General features: G+C 38.0%; 1 protein-coding gene across 2 annotated transcripts in view; it reads left to right on the forward strand.

The window, feature by feature from the left end:
* CTNNA3 (catenin alpha 3) overlaps positions 1-17,903 on the forward strand; it is a 1,199,527-nt gene that overhangs the window by 974,771 nt on the left and 206,853 nt on the right. For both annotated transcript variants that reach the window (XM_081158218.1, XM_081158219.1), the window contains exon 13: positions 7,785-7,936. In XM_081158218.1, coding sequence (XP_081014344.1) covers positions 7,785-7,936 — 152 coding nt within the window. The remainder of the gene's footprint in view (positions 1-7,784; positions 7,937-17,903) is intronic.

Genomic DNA, 17,903 nt, shown 5'->3' on the forward strand with positions numbered 1-17,903 from the left:
CTTAGGGGGCCGTCCTCTCAGTCAGCCGAGGTGTGGGGGGAAGGCCTGAGCTGCAGACATGCCAGCGGGGTTCTCAAGAGTTAGGGTTTCAGACTTATACAGGATGCAAAAGGCAGCCATCCTGTTCAGGTGCTTGGGTAGGTGGTAACTCTGTTCACCAAGATGGGAAATACAAGAATGATGGCACATTTGGTGAACGAGGTAATGACTTCGTTTTTGTGCATGCTGAGTGGAAAGGTGCTCATAGCTTGTGCAATATAGATACAGCAAAAGCCATGTGTGTGAAGCCAGGGAAAGAAATGAGAGACAAATGTAATTTGGGAGTCCTCTTTGTATCGCCCGTAAATGGCAGTTACAAGAAATGATGGGAGTGCCTAATTCAGATACTTCATTTTACCAGAAGGATAGCTAGCGATCAGCATTTCAGTTATCACAAGAACAATGTAATCTGGGTTAAAACGTAGAAAATACATAGATCTGCTCTTATACAACACAGGATCAAGGCAAAAATATTCACAATTAAGTATCACCAGGGAACACAATAAAGATTTTTTAACGAAAGCATGTACAAGTACATATTTTCTGTTGTTGAAAGGGGAAAGGATCTGGTGCTTGATCGCAGTTCCAAAATCACTAATGTCTTCAGTTTTAATTTAAATATTTATGTCTTCAGTTTTAATTTAAATATTTATTTTTGGAAGATTCTTTTCATTTTTTGAATGTGTCATCCTAAAGGATGTTCTTGTTGTTGAATTAAAATTACAAGCCATAAAATCCTATTTTGAGTTTAAGACACTTAAGGGAAAGAGAACCTTTATTGTTATGAGGGCATATTTTCTGTGGCCTATTCATTGCTAAATATAATACTGTAGATTCTCCAATTTTCCCTACTAACACTTGAATTTAAAATATATGGAACAGAGTGATATCAAACATCTGTGTTGTGATATATCTGAGCAAAATTTGAGCTTAGAGATATTTTTTTATCCCTGCTGGATTTAGAAAAAAAAAAAAAAATTGCTCAGATGGGTACCACAGTTAAAATGAAAAAGTGTCAACACACCCATCAGTATGAAGAGCAGTGGAAAGAACGCAAGCTTTGGATTCAGCAGAAATATGTATAAAAGTTGTCTATAAATTATTAACTATAAACATGGGCTATCTTCCAAGTCTCACTTTCCCATCTTTGAAGTGGATTTAATTTTAGGATTTAATTGTATCATCATTTAATCAGTTCTTTCAACTCTGAGTAACAGAAAAATTTGCAGGTTTATATCAAGAAACTCAGGGTTTCTTGATATATAAATACACACACACACACATACATATATAAAATATATTTTTATATATACATATATGTGTGTGTGTGTGTGTGTGTGTATATATATATTTATTTTTTTCTCTGCCATTTTGATATGTCAGCTTTTTTCTTTGTTGCAAGGTGGCCACAGTAGTTCTAGGAGTCACATCCAGAAAGAAAAAATGTCCAGAGAGAAAAAAGGGATCGTCTCCCTGGTATTTCCCTTTGAGCAAGAAAGCCTTCCCCAGAACCCTCCGCCAGTACACTTCCCTGATTCTCATCAGCCACAAGAGGGTGCCTGGTCTCTTTAAACCGATCACTGACCAGAGAAATGATGGGGTATTAATCGGGATTTACTTCTGAGCTGAGAACTGGATCCCTTTCCTGCTGTTTGGATACCTGAACAAATCCATGGTTCTTTTAGCAAGGATGCTGGCAATGAGTGTTGGAGAGCCAACCAATTACACCTGCTACATGTAATTCTCAAAGTGTGATCCCAGTAACATTACTTGTCAAAATTCGCATTCTTTTGCTTCCAAATGAGACCTGCTGAACAGGAACTCTGTGGGCAGGGCCCAGCATCTGCGTTTTAATGGGTCCTTCTGGTGATTCTGATGCAGGAGAAAGTTGAAAAACCAATGTGTCACAATCAGGTTTCCTGAGGAGTGAGTTTACTCTCTGCTCAGAGCTATGGTTTTGCACAATTCCTGAGAACACAGTGCATATAAAATGCAAACAAAGTTACCCCCAAGTAGGAGGTTTGACTACAAATCTAGACATACCCCACCATGCCTCTGCAGCCCCCAACTTGTGTAAAGCTCTGGCAAAACGACTGGTACTTAGTGAGTAATCGGTCAACGCGTGTCCCCTCTTATCCTGGAACAATGTTACGCCTCAGATACTGCGGTGGTCACTTTCTGATAGATTCTCACCTTTTGGATTTCAGATCTGAGGCTTCCTAAAGCAGAAATACAAGCCACTTTCATTTTCACAGGAAAATATCAATTTTCCCCAGTCAACACTTAGTATCTAAAACTAGTGGAAGTTTTTTTGCCTGATAATCCTAAATGTCCATCCTTTGAGAACTAACCATTGTCGACATCAGTTTTAAATAATTTATGATTTACTCCTGTCAAAAGTCATGCCGAAATAATTATTCTATTAAATTCCTACAATAAAAATTGTCTAAGTCATATTTCTGTATCATATCAGAAAACCAAAAGGTACAACCCCAAATTTCTAGTACTTTAACTTCCTGAAGAAGATGCGGCTGATGTTATATAAGAAATAGTCTTATGAGCCCTGGCTGGTGCGAGTCGGTTGGTCCAGCATCAGCCCTGTGCCCTGAAAGGTTGCTGGTTTGATTCCTGCCGGGCACGTGCTGGGGTTCCCCTGCAGGGGCGTGTAGCAGGCAGCCGAGCCAATGTTTCCTCTCACATGATGTCTTTCTCACTCCCTCTCCTTTTCTAAAAATCTGGTTTAAAAAAAAAGTCTTAAGAATGCTTTTGCATCTTCTGTAATACTAACAGTTCATTGTTACTTAATAACAAAAAATATAAATACCTAAGTGATCCATTCATTCTTCTTAGCACACAATGTTGAGGAGGAAAACTTTTTTAAATTTCTAAGTGCTCAGCTTCATTTTCATACATAATATGAATCATACTCATTGCTTCATTTTCGCATTAGCTAGAATTTTCTATGTAATTATGCTTCTATTACCCAACTTTCATTATGTGGCTCCTGTGATATTGGCCTTGTTTTAAAAGCTTATTGTACCCTTGCCTCTTTTTTAAATGGACTTAAATTTTTTTGGAAGTAGGAGAGTTATAAAAATTAACCTCTCTTTTCATCTACTTGTAAATCCTTACATCCATGCATCTGTCCAAACATCTTTTTTTTTCTCCTCGCCTGAGGACATGTTCACTGATGAGAGAGAGAGAGAGAGAGAGAGAGAGAGAGAGGAACATCGATATGAGAGGAACATCGATCTGTCGCCTCTTGTAAGCGCCCCAACCAAGGACAGAGCTGAAGCCCAAGCAAGTTCCCTGACGGAGAACAGAGCCAGTGACCTCGCAGTGGACTGGACGACGCTCCAGCCACCTGAGCCACACTGGGCTAGACTAAGAATTTTTAATGGTATTTTAATTTGTATCCATTTAATGTAAAGTTAAATAGCATATTTCCAGTGGCTACGGTATTGCACAACACAGCTTTAGAAAGCAATCGAGTATAAGCAACTCAGTATTATACACCTTAAAAATTCAAAACAAATTCATTTGTTTATTTGTTGCTTTTTGCATTTGGTTTTACGTTTCCTCCCCCTGCCCATATCCCATTGTCAATTTTATTTTGGAAATTGGATAACTTTAACATGCTTATAAAAGTTAAAACTACACAGAATATATTGTCAGAGATGAATCTCTATTCTTATATTCCTTCCATCTTGTTCTTATTATCTCTTGTAAACAATGAGGCTCCTTATTTCTGTATTGATCCTTTCTGGGAATTTTTTAATGTGCGTGAAAATAAGATGTGCCTTCGCATTTCCCCTCCACGCTTTCACAAAGGTAATATATCGCTATAGTGCATGAAACCGTGAGCTCACACTGGCATCTCCAGCGCGTCCCATCCCATCAGGCATTTCCTTGTCCTGTCTGACTTCATGCAGCACCCCTGCTTCCAGGGTGAGAACCCCAGCTCTTGAAACATCTCCCTGTTTACTTACTCTCAGTGCTACACCCGCTTAGATGCCCCCAGGGCGCTGCTTTTCTGACTCCTTTCCTCAGCCCCCGTCTTGCTGTTTTGGGTTCACCTTTGGTTTTAGAGGATCCACTTCTGAATTCACTCGTATGGCTGTTGGCCAGAAGCCTAAGTTCCTTGTCATGTGGGCCTCTCTAGAGATCTGTTCACAACAACCGAAGTCCCCAGAGCAAGCAGTACTGAGAGCGAGTGACCAAGGTCGAACCTTGATGTATTTTTTAAATAGTCTGGGAAGTAGCATGCCATCGCCTGGGCTGTATTCCCGTCCATGGGGGGAAGGACACACAGAGCCGTGAACACAGGAGGCTGGGGTCGCTGGGGGCGGGGTTGAGGGTTGGCTGTTAGACCTGGTACAAATGTATATTGATGGATTTTGAGAAGTTCAGTAATGTAGGAAATTGATGGGTAATTAAAATACTTGAGGATTTGTACTGAGAAATACAACAAAACTAATCAAAAAAGATTTTAAAAGAAGTAATTTGTTAACTCCATTAAAACAGTGGTACAAAAGGGAGCAACGGGCATCATAGAACATGCTTTGGTCCATGTCCAATTTTAAATACTTAAATAATCGTAATCATTTGACCAATTATTGTGTCATAAACAAATTTGAAAACAATGTGAGAAGTGTGGAAGAGACACACCCTCATTTAATATTATGAAGTCATAGACTTTCTGTAACACTTAAGTCAAGGAATATTATTTATTAATATTAGCATTATTTATAAACATCAAGATTTTTAAATGTTAGCTCCATAGAAAAGAGCTAAATCTGTCACTGGAGAGACCCAAAGCTGGAGACTGAGGCTAATTAAATGATCCGTTTTCATATGTAGAAAGCTGATTTCTGCCAGGGGGAAAAAATTTATCAGTATCATGAAGCCACAAAAGAATATTTTCTCTTTGTTATTTTATTTTTTAGTTTTTTGCTTTGTTTTTTTGGAGATATTTCAAAGGCTTGAAAGGTAGCTGTAGAGTAGAATAGTGAGGTTAGAAGTACTGCTCTTATTAACTCTGTAATGTTTCATAAAGCACTCATTCACTCAGACCCTTGATTCTTTCATCTGAGAAATCGCAAAATCCTCACCAGTCATTGCACTTCATGATATAGAATCTGTGAGGGGTCAAACACATTTTTCATGCATAACATTGGCTTCCTAAATATTAAGAAAATATGAACCATGATAATCAAAGTTTGTTCAGTATTTCTTTTTAAGAAAAGGGTAGGAGGCATTTGTTGACATCATGGATACGATTAATGCACTTTCTGCTATGACTGGCTTCTTCCCTCTTACTCAGCATAATGTGAAGAAATGATGACAGCGTTATGTTAACTTGCAAAGCCAAATTCCTCTCGCATTGGTATTTTCAAAGATAATAGTATAATTAGAAACATTATTTTAGTCTGCCTTTTATTCAGGATAGAAAACATAATTTGGTGACATCATTTGAGGTGATAACCTGTAAGAAGTCTGAATTCTTTTTTGAACTATTAAATCCAATAATCATGTACCCTCCCCTACCTGCAAATGCATGTAATTAATACAGCAAGGATTAAGAAGGGATGAACTGTTCTTGGGTCACTACCAGAGAGAGACTGAAGGCCTAGGCAGAGTTGCCTCTATAAGTTTGTTAACCTCATTCCAGACAGTTACCATTAATTCCCCCGGGTACACTGAAACCTAGAAGCCCCAAGGATCTTACTTATCAGAAGGAAACAGTGCAGCTTTGGGGTCCAGAGAGCAGCCTCTGTAGCCCCAATGATCAGCCCACCAATTATTAGGCTGTGTGACCTCAGTTTTCTCATCTGTAAAACCAGGATAGTAATACTTCCCGCCTCACAGGGCTGCTGTGTAGATTACATGAGACAATGCATACAAAATGCTTAGCTTAGTGTCAAGATGAATGAGCAAAGAGTAGCAGCTGTTCTTTATATTCTGCAGAACATACAGACCTCCAGAGAGTTCAGAGCTGCCTTCACGTTTGGCAGTGTAAGATGGACACGATACTTTAAATTTAAAGCTGACAATGTATCGACCCAAAGGCTACCTTTGTTTAATAAATCTACACACGAAAGTTCAGAACAGTTTATCCTTCCTGGCATTTCAATTGATTAGGCTGCCTTTGTCTGAGGGATGCCCCTTTCGATCGATAATTGTGCAACATGGGGTATATTCTGTGTGAGCCTTACTTTCTTGAAACTTAGGTAGATTATGGATTCAGGACAGGTTTGTCACCTTGTTACTCCTTCTAAATTACCATTAACTGGCTACTTAATTATATTCACTTTGTATTTTCTTGAAAGCATTTAAAAGATTCACTCCCAGTCTGATCCAAGCAACCATATGCCCATTGTGTGAGCAAAGCATACCCACGGCTGATGTTGAAGCTAATGAAATGGGAAATGCATTACATATCAGCTTTGAAGAGTTCATTTATGCTATTAGAGTGAGAAAGTGGTAGTCTCCATCTGTACTTCAGAAATTAAACATTTGCTTCTGAAAGATTTTATTTTAATTGGAGCTAATACTAGTGTATTAGTAAAAAGCCCCCAAGAGGACTTTAAATGAAATCATGTTGCAATAATGAAAAGGCTATTTTCCTTAAAATACCCTAAATCTTTCTCAGATTATCTCACATGCCAGTGAAACTAGACCTTTATGTGATTTTATGCTTGTCTTTTTTGAATTTATTTTTTGTCAAGATCTGCATAGAAGATGGGACAGTTTCATCACTATAGAGATGTAGTAACAGACTGAAGATGTTGTAGAGTTCAGTTATTGAATGGCATACTTGTTTGGTCGTGGGGAAGATTATGAAGCCTTCACAGGCTTTCAGACCACATCTCTGCATTGAGCTGTGCCTGTAGGATTAATACAGGTTGTCAAAGCGCTTAGGAGCCACTTTCTCCTATTCTTTGGTGACAGCTGGTTGTTCATACCTAGAACCTGAAGGAAATGTGAAATAACAGGACATGTTTTCTTAAGAGTTCTCTCATCTCTCAACACTATACAAAGGTAAACTCATTAAATATGTTGATTGTTCTCAACATATTTAAAATATGTATAAGCTCACATAAATATATTTTTGGAGATTTCCAAGTGTGAACAAAAGTTAAAACACATTGAAATGCAAGCTGAGCATGATGCATTGTACCTACATTTTTTGGTCTGGATTTTATATATTATATTCATTCATTTATTCATTCACTCAATTTCTTTGATGATTTGTTGATAGGGAAAATATTATACCAAAGACAGTTTACAATATTATTATTTCTATGATACATAATTAGTACCTTTAATTAAATTTTCTTCTATTTAGCAATTCACATTATTTTCCTTTAAATATCTTTATGGTTACAATTTCAACTGTTATCCACATCAATTCTTTTTGGAATTTCTTGGGGCCCATATGGGGTAGAATGAGAAATGATTATATGGTCCCAAGCTTGGCTAAAAACAAACAAAAATAATGATGTAAAGGAGAAAGATAATCTTTTAAAATATTTCCGTAAAAATGTCTCTTTTTGTCGTTGATTCTTTTTACTTTTTGGAGATTCAAGATCATCCTGCCAAAGTGTTTTGTCTCTCTATGTTAAAAATAATTAAAATTCTATTAGTCAAGTATTTGTTTAAAAATATGATTCTGCATTTCCTGGAAAGTTTAGAAATCAGAAAATATAAACAGGACAATCTCCCTTTCTTATCAATTCCCACAGCAATTCCTGAGTTTGTAACACAAGTGAACGTGGCCTTGGAAGCCCTAAATAAGAACTCTTTGGATGTGTTTGATGATAATCAGTTTGTAGACATCTCAAAGAAGATCTACGATACAATTCATGATATCAGATGTTCAGTCATGATGATTCGGGTAAGTTTGTTTTACCTCCATTGAATTATTGCAACATTCTTTACCATCTGGAATGCCTGGAATGGTTATAAGGAATGTTTTATTTCTATGCCATAATGTCAATGCTGAAATCCATTAGAAATTTAGAAATTCATATTCATTCCCAAGTCAGATCTACTGTCACAAGCAATACTTGTGTGTTTGGTTATAACTTATGCAATACTTGTGTCTTTGGTTATAACTTATGCAAATGAGCACATTTAACTGCCCTGTGTGCAGAAATGATAGGATTTGTTGTTTGCAGAATTTGTTGAGCTGTCACTTAGCATGATCAGGAGTCTAAGAAAAATACATATAGTAAGTTGCTTTCTTTCCTTTCCAGAAAAGAAAGGATCTTTCTGATCACTGTAGTGAAATTGGTAGAAAAATGTGTTTTACAACAAGTTATCTCTGTGGCAATCCCTTTCATGTTAGATCAGGGAATCATAGTGTTCTGTAAGAAATCTCACCTGGCACAACTACCAGGCACAACTGCCCCAGTCTGGGAGTTGTCTCTTCGGGGGAATATGTGCCATCTTCCCAAGGATGAGCCACTGGTTGTGGGCACAGTGCTTATACAGAGACCAGGCTTATTTGTTTTCACTCACATGTTAATATGGACTCTTTTTTAAATGTTATTTTAACATAGGTTTACCTGGAAGCAAACACTGTATGGATTTGTGCTACCATTAGTCTATTTAGGAACAAGTGAGGCAGGAAAGGGAAGGAAACCAATAAGGTGTATTTATGAATCACTGTGGGCAATTGGAGCACGATACTGGGGCCTCAGAATTATCTCACAAAATCCAGTTTATCCACTTATTCATTCTTGGTTAAAGGCTACCTCTCCTCAGAGATGTTCCCAGAGCCTCCTGCCTCAGCCAATCAAGCTCTTGTGGCTAAAATACACAACCCTCAGGCAGAGTAGCAGTTGCTTCAGTAAGAAGATTTAGTAGGACTGGTGAAAGAAATTAATTATGAGTAGAATTCAACTTGAAGTCCTCTGGATTTGACTCTCTTTAAGACTATAAGATGGAACTAGAAGTGCTTTGGAGATATGGGAGGGGCATCACGAGTATCTGATGGGCCTTGGATGCCATAGTTAGGTTATGCTGAGCCGTCCATAAAAATGGAGTCATTTGGAGACCTTGTAAGGAAAGGTGTCAACAAAGAGTCAAGGAGCCTAGCAGGCTGACGGAAGAAATTGTAGAGAAATACTAGAGATGTCAAGATATAGGATCTAGCACTTCAGAGCTTGAGAAAACCTGAAAGCAAGCCAATTAGACACATAAGAGAGAAACCTCAGGATGCGTATTTGTGAGCAGCCTGGAAGCGCTTGTTCATATGTGACTGGGAACATGGCACTGCACCAGTGCTGCGTCTGAACTCAAGTCACCTTTACCAAATATGCTGTTCCAACAAAGGATTGTGTACGTTACCTGTGCGCGCTAGTGGATGAGTAGTAGCCCAGAGTTAGGAGGATAGGTTGAACTAGGACAGAGACACAGAGTATGAAAAAGACACACGAACTTTAGCAAATAGTCTTATCAGAGTGAAACCCCTACATTTCCAGTATCCTGGGTGGATATTTGAGAAGATAAACCACTGAAATAGAACAGGTGAACCGGGGATGGGAATGCATTTTTTTTTTTTCCTGCAAAAGGGATGAAAAAAATGTCTTATAATGTCTCCAATTTGAATGCTCCGTTATTTAAAATTTTCCTTATTATCGAAATGCCTGACTTACAGCACATGAGATTATTTTGCCATTATTTCTATGTATCCCTCATAGTCAGCAGTCCTCTGTAAGGCAGGAAAACAATTTATTGTAATTATTAATAGCCTTAGAGGGCAATGATTTTTCTTTATAGTCATCTCTTTTTTAAGGTAAATACTTCAATTTTCTTTAGCTTTTCCTCATAGGAATAATTTAGTATTTTATGTTCTTCGCTAGTCCTTACTTAACTTTTCAAGAAACCTCTCAAATGAGACTATCAAAAAGTATACTCTCATTAGGGCCTGTCCAGTGTTAAAGTGGAAAACTTGTTCTTTACATTATTGCTATTAACATAGTCAACTGCTGTTGGCCTATTTTATTCCCCTCTTAAACACCATGATTGTTGTAATAGACAATGACTTTTAAAAATACATATTTTTATCCTGTTTTTGCCTGTATATTTCTTCTCCATTTTGATTTGATGTGTTTGCCCTTGGTCCTAAATCTTACTCCAATTAAACTTTATTGTATTTCTAAATGATTCTTTATATAGTCTATCATGTTGCTTTTAAATTTGGTTGTTGAATTTACCTACATTAGCATCAGTTAGAATCATGAGATTATAATTTTAGTTCTTTCATCCAGGTTACTAATAAAAATATTACACTATACTGGCCCTGTATCTGACTGTAATCTCTGCTAGATAGCTCCAGTTAAGGGCATTAATATTAAGAGCCCTTAGAATCTGACATTCTGTCTAGCTGAGATCATTTTGGTAAGTATATGGTTTGAAATAATTTTTTAAAATTTTGTGGTAGAGATATTTTTTCTTCAAATGTACTTGCTGACCAAAATTATAAAACAGATAAAAGCAGAGCTGCTATACTTGAAACCATGAAGGGGCCCGTCGTCTCTGTCCCTGCATCGCCCCTCCCCCAGGCAAACTCTAGGGGGCCCTCAATGGAACTACCTTCTATGGGGATTCCTTGGAGAACGACCTGTACAACTCTACATAACTGCTAACTGGGTTAGGGAATGAGAAGAGAAGTCTAACTCAGGGGCACAATTAATGAAAAGAACTTTGTTTTTTCCTTTGAGGACTGTCCCTTTATCATAGAAGGTGAAACTGATGTGGTAGAACTGTCTCTTTATAAGGTCAGATTTAATGCTGACCAATATCCTGACCTTAGAAATGCAAAACATTTGCGGAGTATATCTACAGAGTGTCAACACTAGGGCAATACGTTTATAATTATGCAAGTTCAGGGAGGGAGAGACTATGATCTTGAGGATGTTTTTGAGTGGTGCAAAATCCTATCTTATGTCTGAATTTTCATGAGTCCTCCTCAGTGCCCTTGAGACAATAAAATACTAACTTAAGACCGGAGCCAGATATTTTATAAGTAGTGTTATAAAAATATGATTATATCTGCCTTTAATATTTATTCTGTTGAATAATTATTTTAGTAATTCAGATTATTTTTAAAAGTTCTAAGACAAATACTGCGACGTTTAATACTACTATTCTCCACTGGATTCAATGTATGGAAACTGAGGTTGTAGGGTAGGAAATATCAAATATTTTTTGATCTATTGGTGTTTCATATCTACGTATAAATTTTATAGTTATTAGGAGTTGATATAATATAATGGTTAAGACTAAAGCAAGTAACATATCTTACTGAACCTGTTTCCTCCTTTGTAAAATAAACTTGGCCTTAAATAAAAGATGATTATGCTAATGAAATGAGCTAGTAGAAATTTAGTTAGTACTTAGTAAATAGGTCTCTTATAAGAAGATGGCTACTATGCTGTTACCACTGTTAGGATACTGTTATACTCACTGAAGCTGCCTGTTATTTTTGTCTATACTGTATCTTGAAGAATGTTAACTGTAGAAACTGTAGACATATGCTCAGTTTGTCTACACAGCAACATGCAGTCAAAGCCCAAAGAGTAACTTGAAGAGGAAGATTCGAAACCAAGACTTATGTTTCTTCTCAATATGTTTTATAACTAGCCAGTTATGAATATTTGGCTGCTTGCCAAATATTTCTAAGGTATGGTTTCCTCTTTTGTTGGTTGTTATTTCTTATTTTTGTGAATCATTATGTATTATCTTAGATCAGGCCCACTTATGACCTGTGGGCCGAATTTGGTCCACCGTCTGTTTTGTATGGCTTATAGGTGAAGAGTGGTTTTCAGTATTTTTAAGTGGTTGAAAAAAATTGAAAGAAGAAGGCTATTTTCTGACAAGTTAAATTATATGAAATTCTAATTTTAAGAATGCAGCCACACCCATCTGTCCGTATGGCTTTCTGTGCTACAATGGCAAGGTGGAGTAAAGGCAAGAGACTGCGTGGCTCGCAAAACCTGACACATTTACCGTCTGGCTCATTACAGAAACAGGTGACTGACCTTTGTCTTAGAGATTCTGTGTCAGCTCTTTACCGGAATCTTGATTGGCAACCCCAAGGATTCACTTACCCCTTTATTAGTTTTCCCTTGTAAATCCAATTGTCCAAATTATTTGAATATTAAAAGTCTTTTCTTTCCAGTTCCTTGCTAATTCTCCTCGTCACAGTCTGGGTCCTAGGCTCCTTTCTCCATCACCTTCCCGCCCTCAGGGCTTCCATTCTCCTACATGCTCTGATTTTTCTAACTCCTCCTTTGTATGTAAAACTATCTGTTCTGCTCTCTTTGCAAATATTCTGTGTGTGCCCCACTCCTTTGCAAATAGGGTCCTTTAGTTACTAAGGCTCACTTTTTTCCAAAGACTGTAGGAACTTTTTACATTCTCCTTGGTATTTCGCATCATTCATTCAGCAGGGAAAATTAAATTTTAGCCTAGGCTTTGAATATCATATCTTTTAAAATTCCATTTTTGAGGTCTACATGATGTTGAAATTCATCAACTTTTTTTTTTTTTAAATAAATCTTTATTTCAGAGAGAGGAAAGGAGAGGGAGAGAGAGACAGACAGAAACATCAATGGTGAGAGAGTCATTGGGAATTGAGCCTGCAGCCCCGGCATGTGCCCTGACCGGGAATCGAACCTCCATCTCCTGGATCCTAGGTTGATGCTCAACCGCTGAGCCACGCTCAGCCGGGCGAAATTCATCAACTTTATTCAACCATGTTTCTTTTACTTTTCTTTATGCTATAGTAGCAACAATTTGTCAAAGATGATTGGATTATAAGTGAGTTTTCATAAAATAAGTATTTGCTAAGCGAGTTTAACATACGGTGAATTAAGGTTTCCCTAGGAGAAGTTTGGATTATACCTCCTTTCACTGTGAAAAGTACCCCATTAGAGTGATAAATTATGTTCACTCTAGCTCCTGGCCCCTGAGTGTGCCTCTTGAGGCTGGTCGTGCGTCACCTCCGCCCACTAGGTGAGGTTCTGCGGTGCCCGGGCACTAATGACCGCAGGTCCCTGTCAAACGGAGTCTTCCAGCCACAGGGACCACTTTCTCTCCATGGGACTAACTGCTCCCAAATGGTAGCTTCCTCTCGTCGTCCTCTGCAGACTCATTGTTGACTGTGGAGAATCTATTCAGGCACCCTTTCAAATTTATTACACATGCAAAGAGTTTTCTCCTTTTCATTTTCATTTAAGCAGATTTCCTGAATTCATCTTAGTCACTCTGCCATTCACGCTCACAGGACTCTTGCCAGCGACGCCCAGTTAAGACAGTCTGTTCTTTTTGGAAGTGACATGACTCCTTTATAGTGTCAGAACCAGTTTGCGGAGACATCAATTACCAGGGGCCTCTTTAAGGAAACTTAATAAAAGATCGGTAGCAAAGTAGCCTTAGTTTTATATCAAATTGAAATCAAACCTTAGTGGGAAGAATTCTGGAGCGAAGCTCTAGGCATTTTCTCAGAAACCAGAGTTTAAGGTGAGGAAAGCAGAACTGCCTGCTGGCAGTGGACAGCAAATGCCGAAGTTTAATGCTCTCAGCGCACCTACTTGCCCTCCCCATGTGCACACTGTTTGCAGAGACTTTGGGCCAAGGGAACAGAGGTGCTGGGGTGAGAAAGAGTTCATTGAGAAACATGTTGGTTTAGCGACAAAGCAGCACCAGCCCGTGATCTCTGTTGCTCCTGCTGTGAGAAAAATGTTCAGCTCGAAGTCATTCTGGGAAGTCCCCTTTCACCAGAGACCAAAGCCACTGGGCCGGCAGGAGAGTCCATGGTCAGCAAGGGCTTTGATGCAACTAGTCCTGCACTCAGAGCTCTGCTCAAGTACTGCTCAGAGCCTCGGACTCAGAAAGTAGCTGAGTGTAAGGAACCAGGCACCGTCTTTGAAAGCACCTTCAGGGGAAAGGGCTGCACTGTGAAAAGAGGGGTATGGGGGAGACGTTTAGTTGTGGGATTTAAAGTAATTAATTTCTGATAAGTCCATTATTAAATGATTTAATACAATTTTATTTATAATAACTGATACAGTCATTGAATAAATTAGTAAATTTGTATTAAATTTAAATCTAATAAGTTTTTATTGCTTTACATTTTGTTTTTATCCTAAAAAATATTACACTCTGCTGATCACTTACCTCAAATAAGTTGTTTGGCTGTTTGCCTACATTTCAAAAGAACAGGATCTGAAAAGTAGTTTATGAAATGACAACTCTTGGAAAAGAGACTTTGGGGTAACTCATAGAGATACTTAGAATCTTATATTTCCAATGCCTGTAAAGTAAATGATGGTGTTTCGAGGAGAGAAGTGTGGCGTATGATAGCCGAAGGTCTGGAAGGGAAGTGATGTGCTTAAGGTCCCACGCTGATGGGGGAAGTCACAGGATGACCCAGGGTCTCTGGGCACCTGGTTCCGGACATTTTCCTTTACCTCAGAAGGAAACAGCCCAGTGTTTTTACAAAGCTGGGGCCCTTCTACTTCACTGACTTCCCTTTGTTGATAGGCCAGGTGTGAACACACAAATCCCAAGAATCACTATTTGGGCAGTTTGTTGACACTTACCCTACGGCTCGCTCTCTTGCGCTTTCAGACTCAGACACACAGCCTCCTGGCTGTCCCTCCAGTTCCCAAGATGGGCCTACACCTTGGCATCTTTCCACTTAGGTTTGCTTTCTCCAAGAACTTGCACAGCACGCTTCTTTAGTCGGATCGATCATCGCCTTACATAACATCCTGTATCAATTGTATTTAGAATCGTATTTAAAAATAGCATCTCCCACTTCAGTTACCCTCCCATCTTGTCACACAAATTTATGTTTGCATAGTGTTCATCATGACAAATGCCGTATTATATACTTTTTTATTTGTATATTGTCTGTTTCTCCATATAAGAATGCAAGCTATGGGGGGGGGGGGGGGGAAGGATTTTTAGACCTTTAAGATAAAACCAGAGGTTAGGCTTTTTACAATTAAATAAAGTGATTGATTTGGTTGCCAAATTGGACATTTGTTTGAAACAATAATCACTGGGCCTCACAGAATTCAGGGCAAGAAAAATGTTACTTGTTATATTTTATGTTACAAAAAGTGATGGACAATAGGAAACTGACTTCATAAATACTTTCACAAAGAATTTTACCTGTGCAGATGCCAAGATTCCTCTTTAAAGGTGATGATAGTTGTAGAACAGCCCTGATAAAACTTCTTTATTGTATGCATTAGCCCTTGGGTTGTGGAAGAAAGAAAAGATCCTTGAGGATGGAGTTTGTGGAACTTGCTAAAGTACATTTTATGTACTTTACCCCTCATTATCAGTCCCTTGGTGTTATAGGCCCTGAAAAATCACAAAATTATCCACAAATTTAATGATTAAAACATGTTTTATGCTGTCTTATATTGCAGTGTTTGGAACAGAAATCAGAAATTTAATTAAAGTCATAAAATATAGAAAGATACCGTAACAAAAATTATCTCTAACCCTTAAAAAATGGCTGTTAAATACATTTTAACCACTCCATAATGGTGTGTTTACTAAAAATATATAAATAAAGCCAGGATCTTTTGCACATACTATTGTTATTCCTAAAATTATTGATTTAGGAATAAATTCAGAGGACTATTTAACAAAAATTTATATCAACAATACATTTGTAGATGGCTAACCTCTTCCAATGGGCTTTGTTAACTTAATTTTGTTAATTTTGGAAGACAAGCTTATTTTAGGCTTGCCTCACAGTGCTCCATCTTCAAGGAAATTCCCCTTCTTTGTAATATCTTTGTGATCCTGAGTATAAGTCCTCTTTGGGTTTGGGGTTTGCATTTACTGTATAAAGTAGGGAAAACAAACATACCTGCATAGTGTCATGGTTGATTTAAATTTCAGTGGAATAACACATGCTTAGCATTAAGCAAAGTTTCTAGCGCATGACAAGTGCTCAATGGATTTGTATTAGTAATTGCGATGTAGTAACACAAATACGATGAATTTGTTACGTGTATTAATGAGAGTAACAGATGCTCACTGTTGTAACACGACCCCCCAAATCCCAGTAGCTCAGTGATGGTTTATTTATCGTTCATGCATTGGTCTGATGCTAGCCAGTTTCCTGGATAGGAATCTGGACGGTAGTCATGACTCAGTCATTCAGAAATCTCCACTCTCGTGATCCTGCCACCTTTGTGTGCTGGCCTGCACTGTCACTGCAGAAAGCGACGAGACGGTAATGCTGGGCCAGGAAGCTTGGTACCCGGGCCTTACTGCGGCGCACTTCCCTCTGGATCCCGTTGGCTAACACTCGGTCAAACGGGACCCTAGTGAACTCTAAAAGAGCTGGGGAATGTCTTCTTCCTTTATGTCCAAGAAGAAATGGGATTGTTGAACACCTAACAGTTCGTTGTCCTACTCTTTGTTCCATTTATTACTGCTGTGCAATAAATTACATTTACTGGCATAAAACAACCAATTTCTTATGCTAACAGGCACTATGGAATTCAGAAAGGGCATAGGCTTGTTCATTCACATGTCTGATGTCTGGACTGGGGACTGAAGACTAAGGAAAACTACATGTAGCCTCTCTCATGGCTTGGCTTTCTCACGCATGGAAGCCTCTGGATAGTTGGGCTTTTTGCATGGCATTTTAGGAATACAAGAATAAGTGTTGCAGCTAATAGGGCACATAACAGTATTTCCTTTTCTAACCTAATCTCTGAAATCATTCACTGTCATTTCTGCCATACCTATTGGTTACAAACAAGTCAAAAGTCTCCCTGATTCAAGGAGAGGGGACACAAATGTCACCTTCAGTGGAAGGAATGTAAGGGTAAAACAAAAGCCTATGGGGCAGGAAATAATGTTTTGCCCATCTTTGGAAAATTTGTGTCCTACTTATTATAATAATCTTACTACCATTGTCATCACCATTATTATTTTTTACTGATTAACTTTGTGACTATAAGTTAAACAACCTTCTGCTTATTAAATATACAATACACCAGTGGAAATATTCTTAAACTGTTGCATGTAATCATTTGTTTAATAACAAAGTTTGGGGAGTTCTGATTAATTAAATAATCTAGTTAATAGAAGTTTAAATTGCCACATTTTATGTCTTCTATAAAGTATCCCTAGCTTATTTAAGATGATAAACTATGAGTAATCTTTTTGATACCTTTCTGTAAAAAATTTCTTTGAAATAGTAATTTCTAGAAAGTACAAAACAGAATAAAAGTTTTGAGAAGTGTGTGTAGAGTATGAAATTATCATGAACTGAACAGCACAGCATTAAGGGGGCGTAATATTAAGGAATCAGTTTTTATTTGTTACGCAGTCTCCTCAGTCAACCACTTGAAAAATATTTCAATACTTTCTATCTTTCAAACACTGTTCTAGGTTTTCAGAACACAAATATGTGAGGCATGATCTTTGTTCTCAAATAACTGAGATTCTCACAGAGTAGACACAGAAGCAGATGACAGGACTTTGTGACAAGTGCTATAATGGAGGCATATAGAACCAACGTTGGAATGAGAGATTTTAATTCTTCCATGGCAAAAGTTATGCAAAGATGTTTCTATTTGTTGACATTAGAGTTGGGCTTTGATGAATAAGAGTTTTGTAGCTGGAACTGTGGTTTAGGACACTTGCAAGGATGTAGAAGGAAGGCATATTTAGAGAATCCCAATTAGGTCTGGGTGCCTGAACCCTAGCATACAGGTGGAAGAAGACTGGAAAAATCAGAAGAATCTGGATTTTTAAGACTCTTATGCCATGTCAAAGAGACATGACCTTGCCAAATGGTAAGAGGAACAGAA

The sequence above is a fragment of the Miniopterus schreibersii genome, assembly GCF_964146895.1.
Source record: "Miniopterus schreibersii genome assembly, chromosome: 14".
Lineage (NCBI taxonomy): Eukaryota > Metazoa > Chordata > Mammalia > Chiroptera > Miniopteridae > Miniopterus > Miniopterus schreibersii.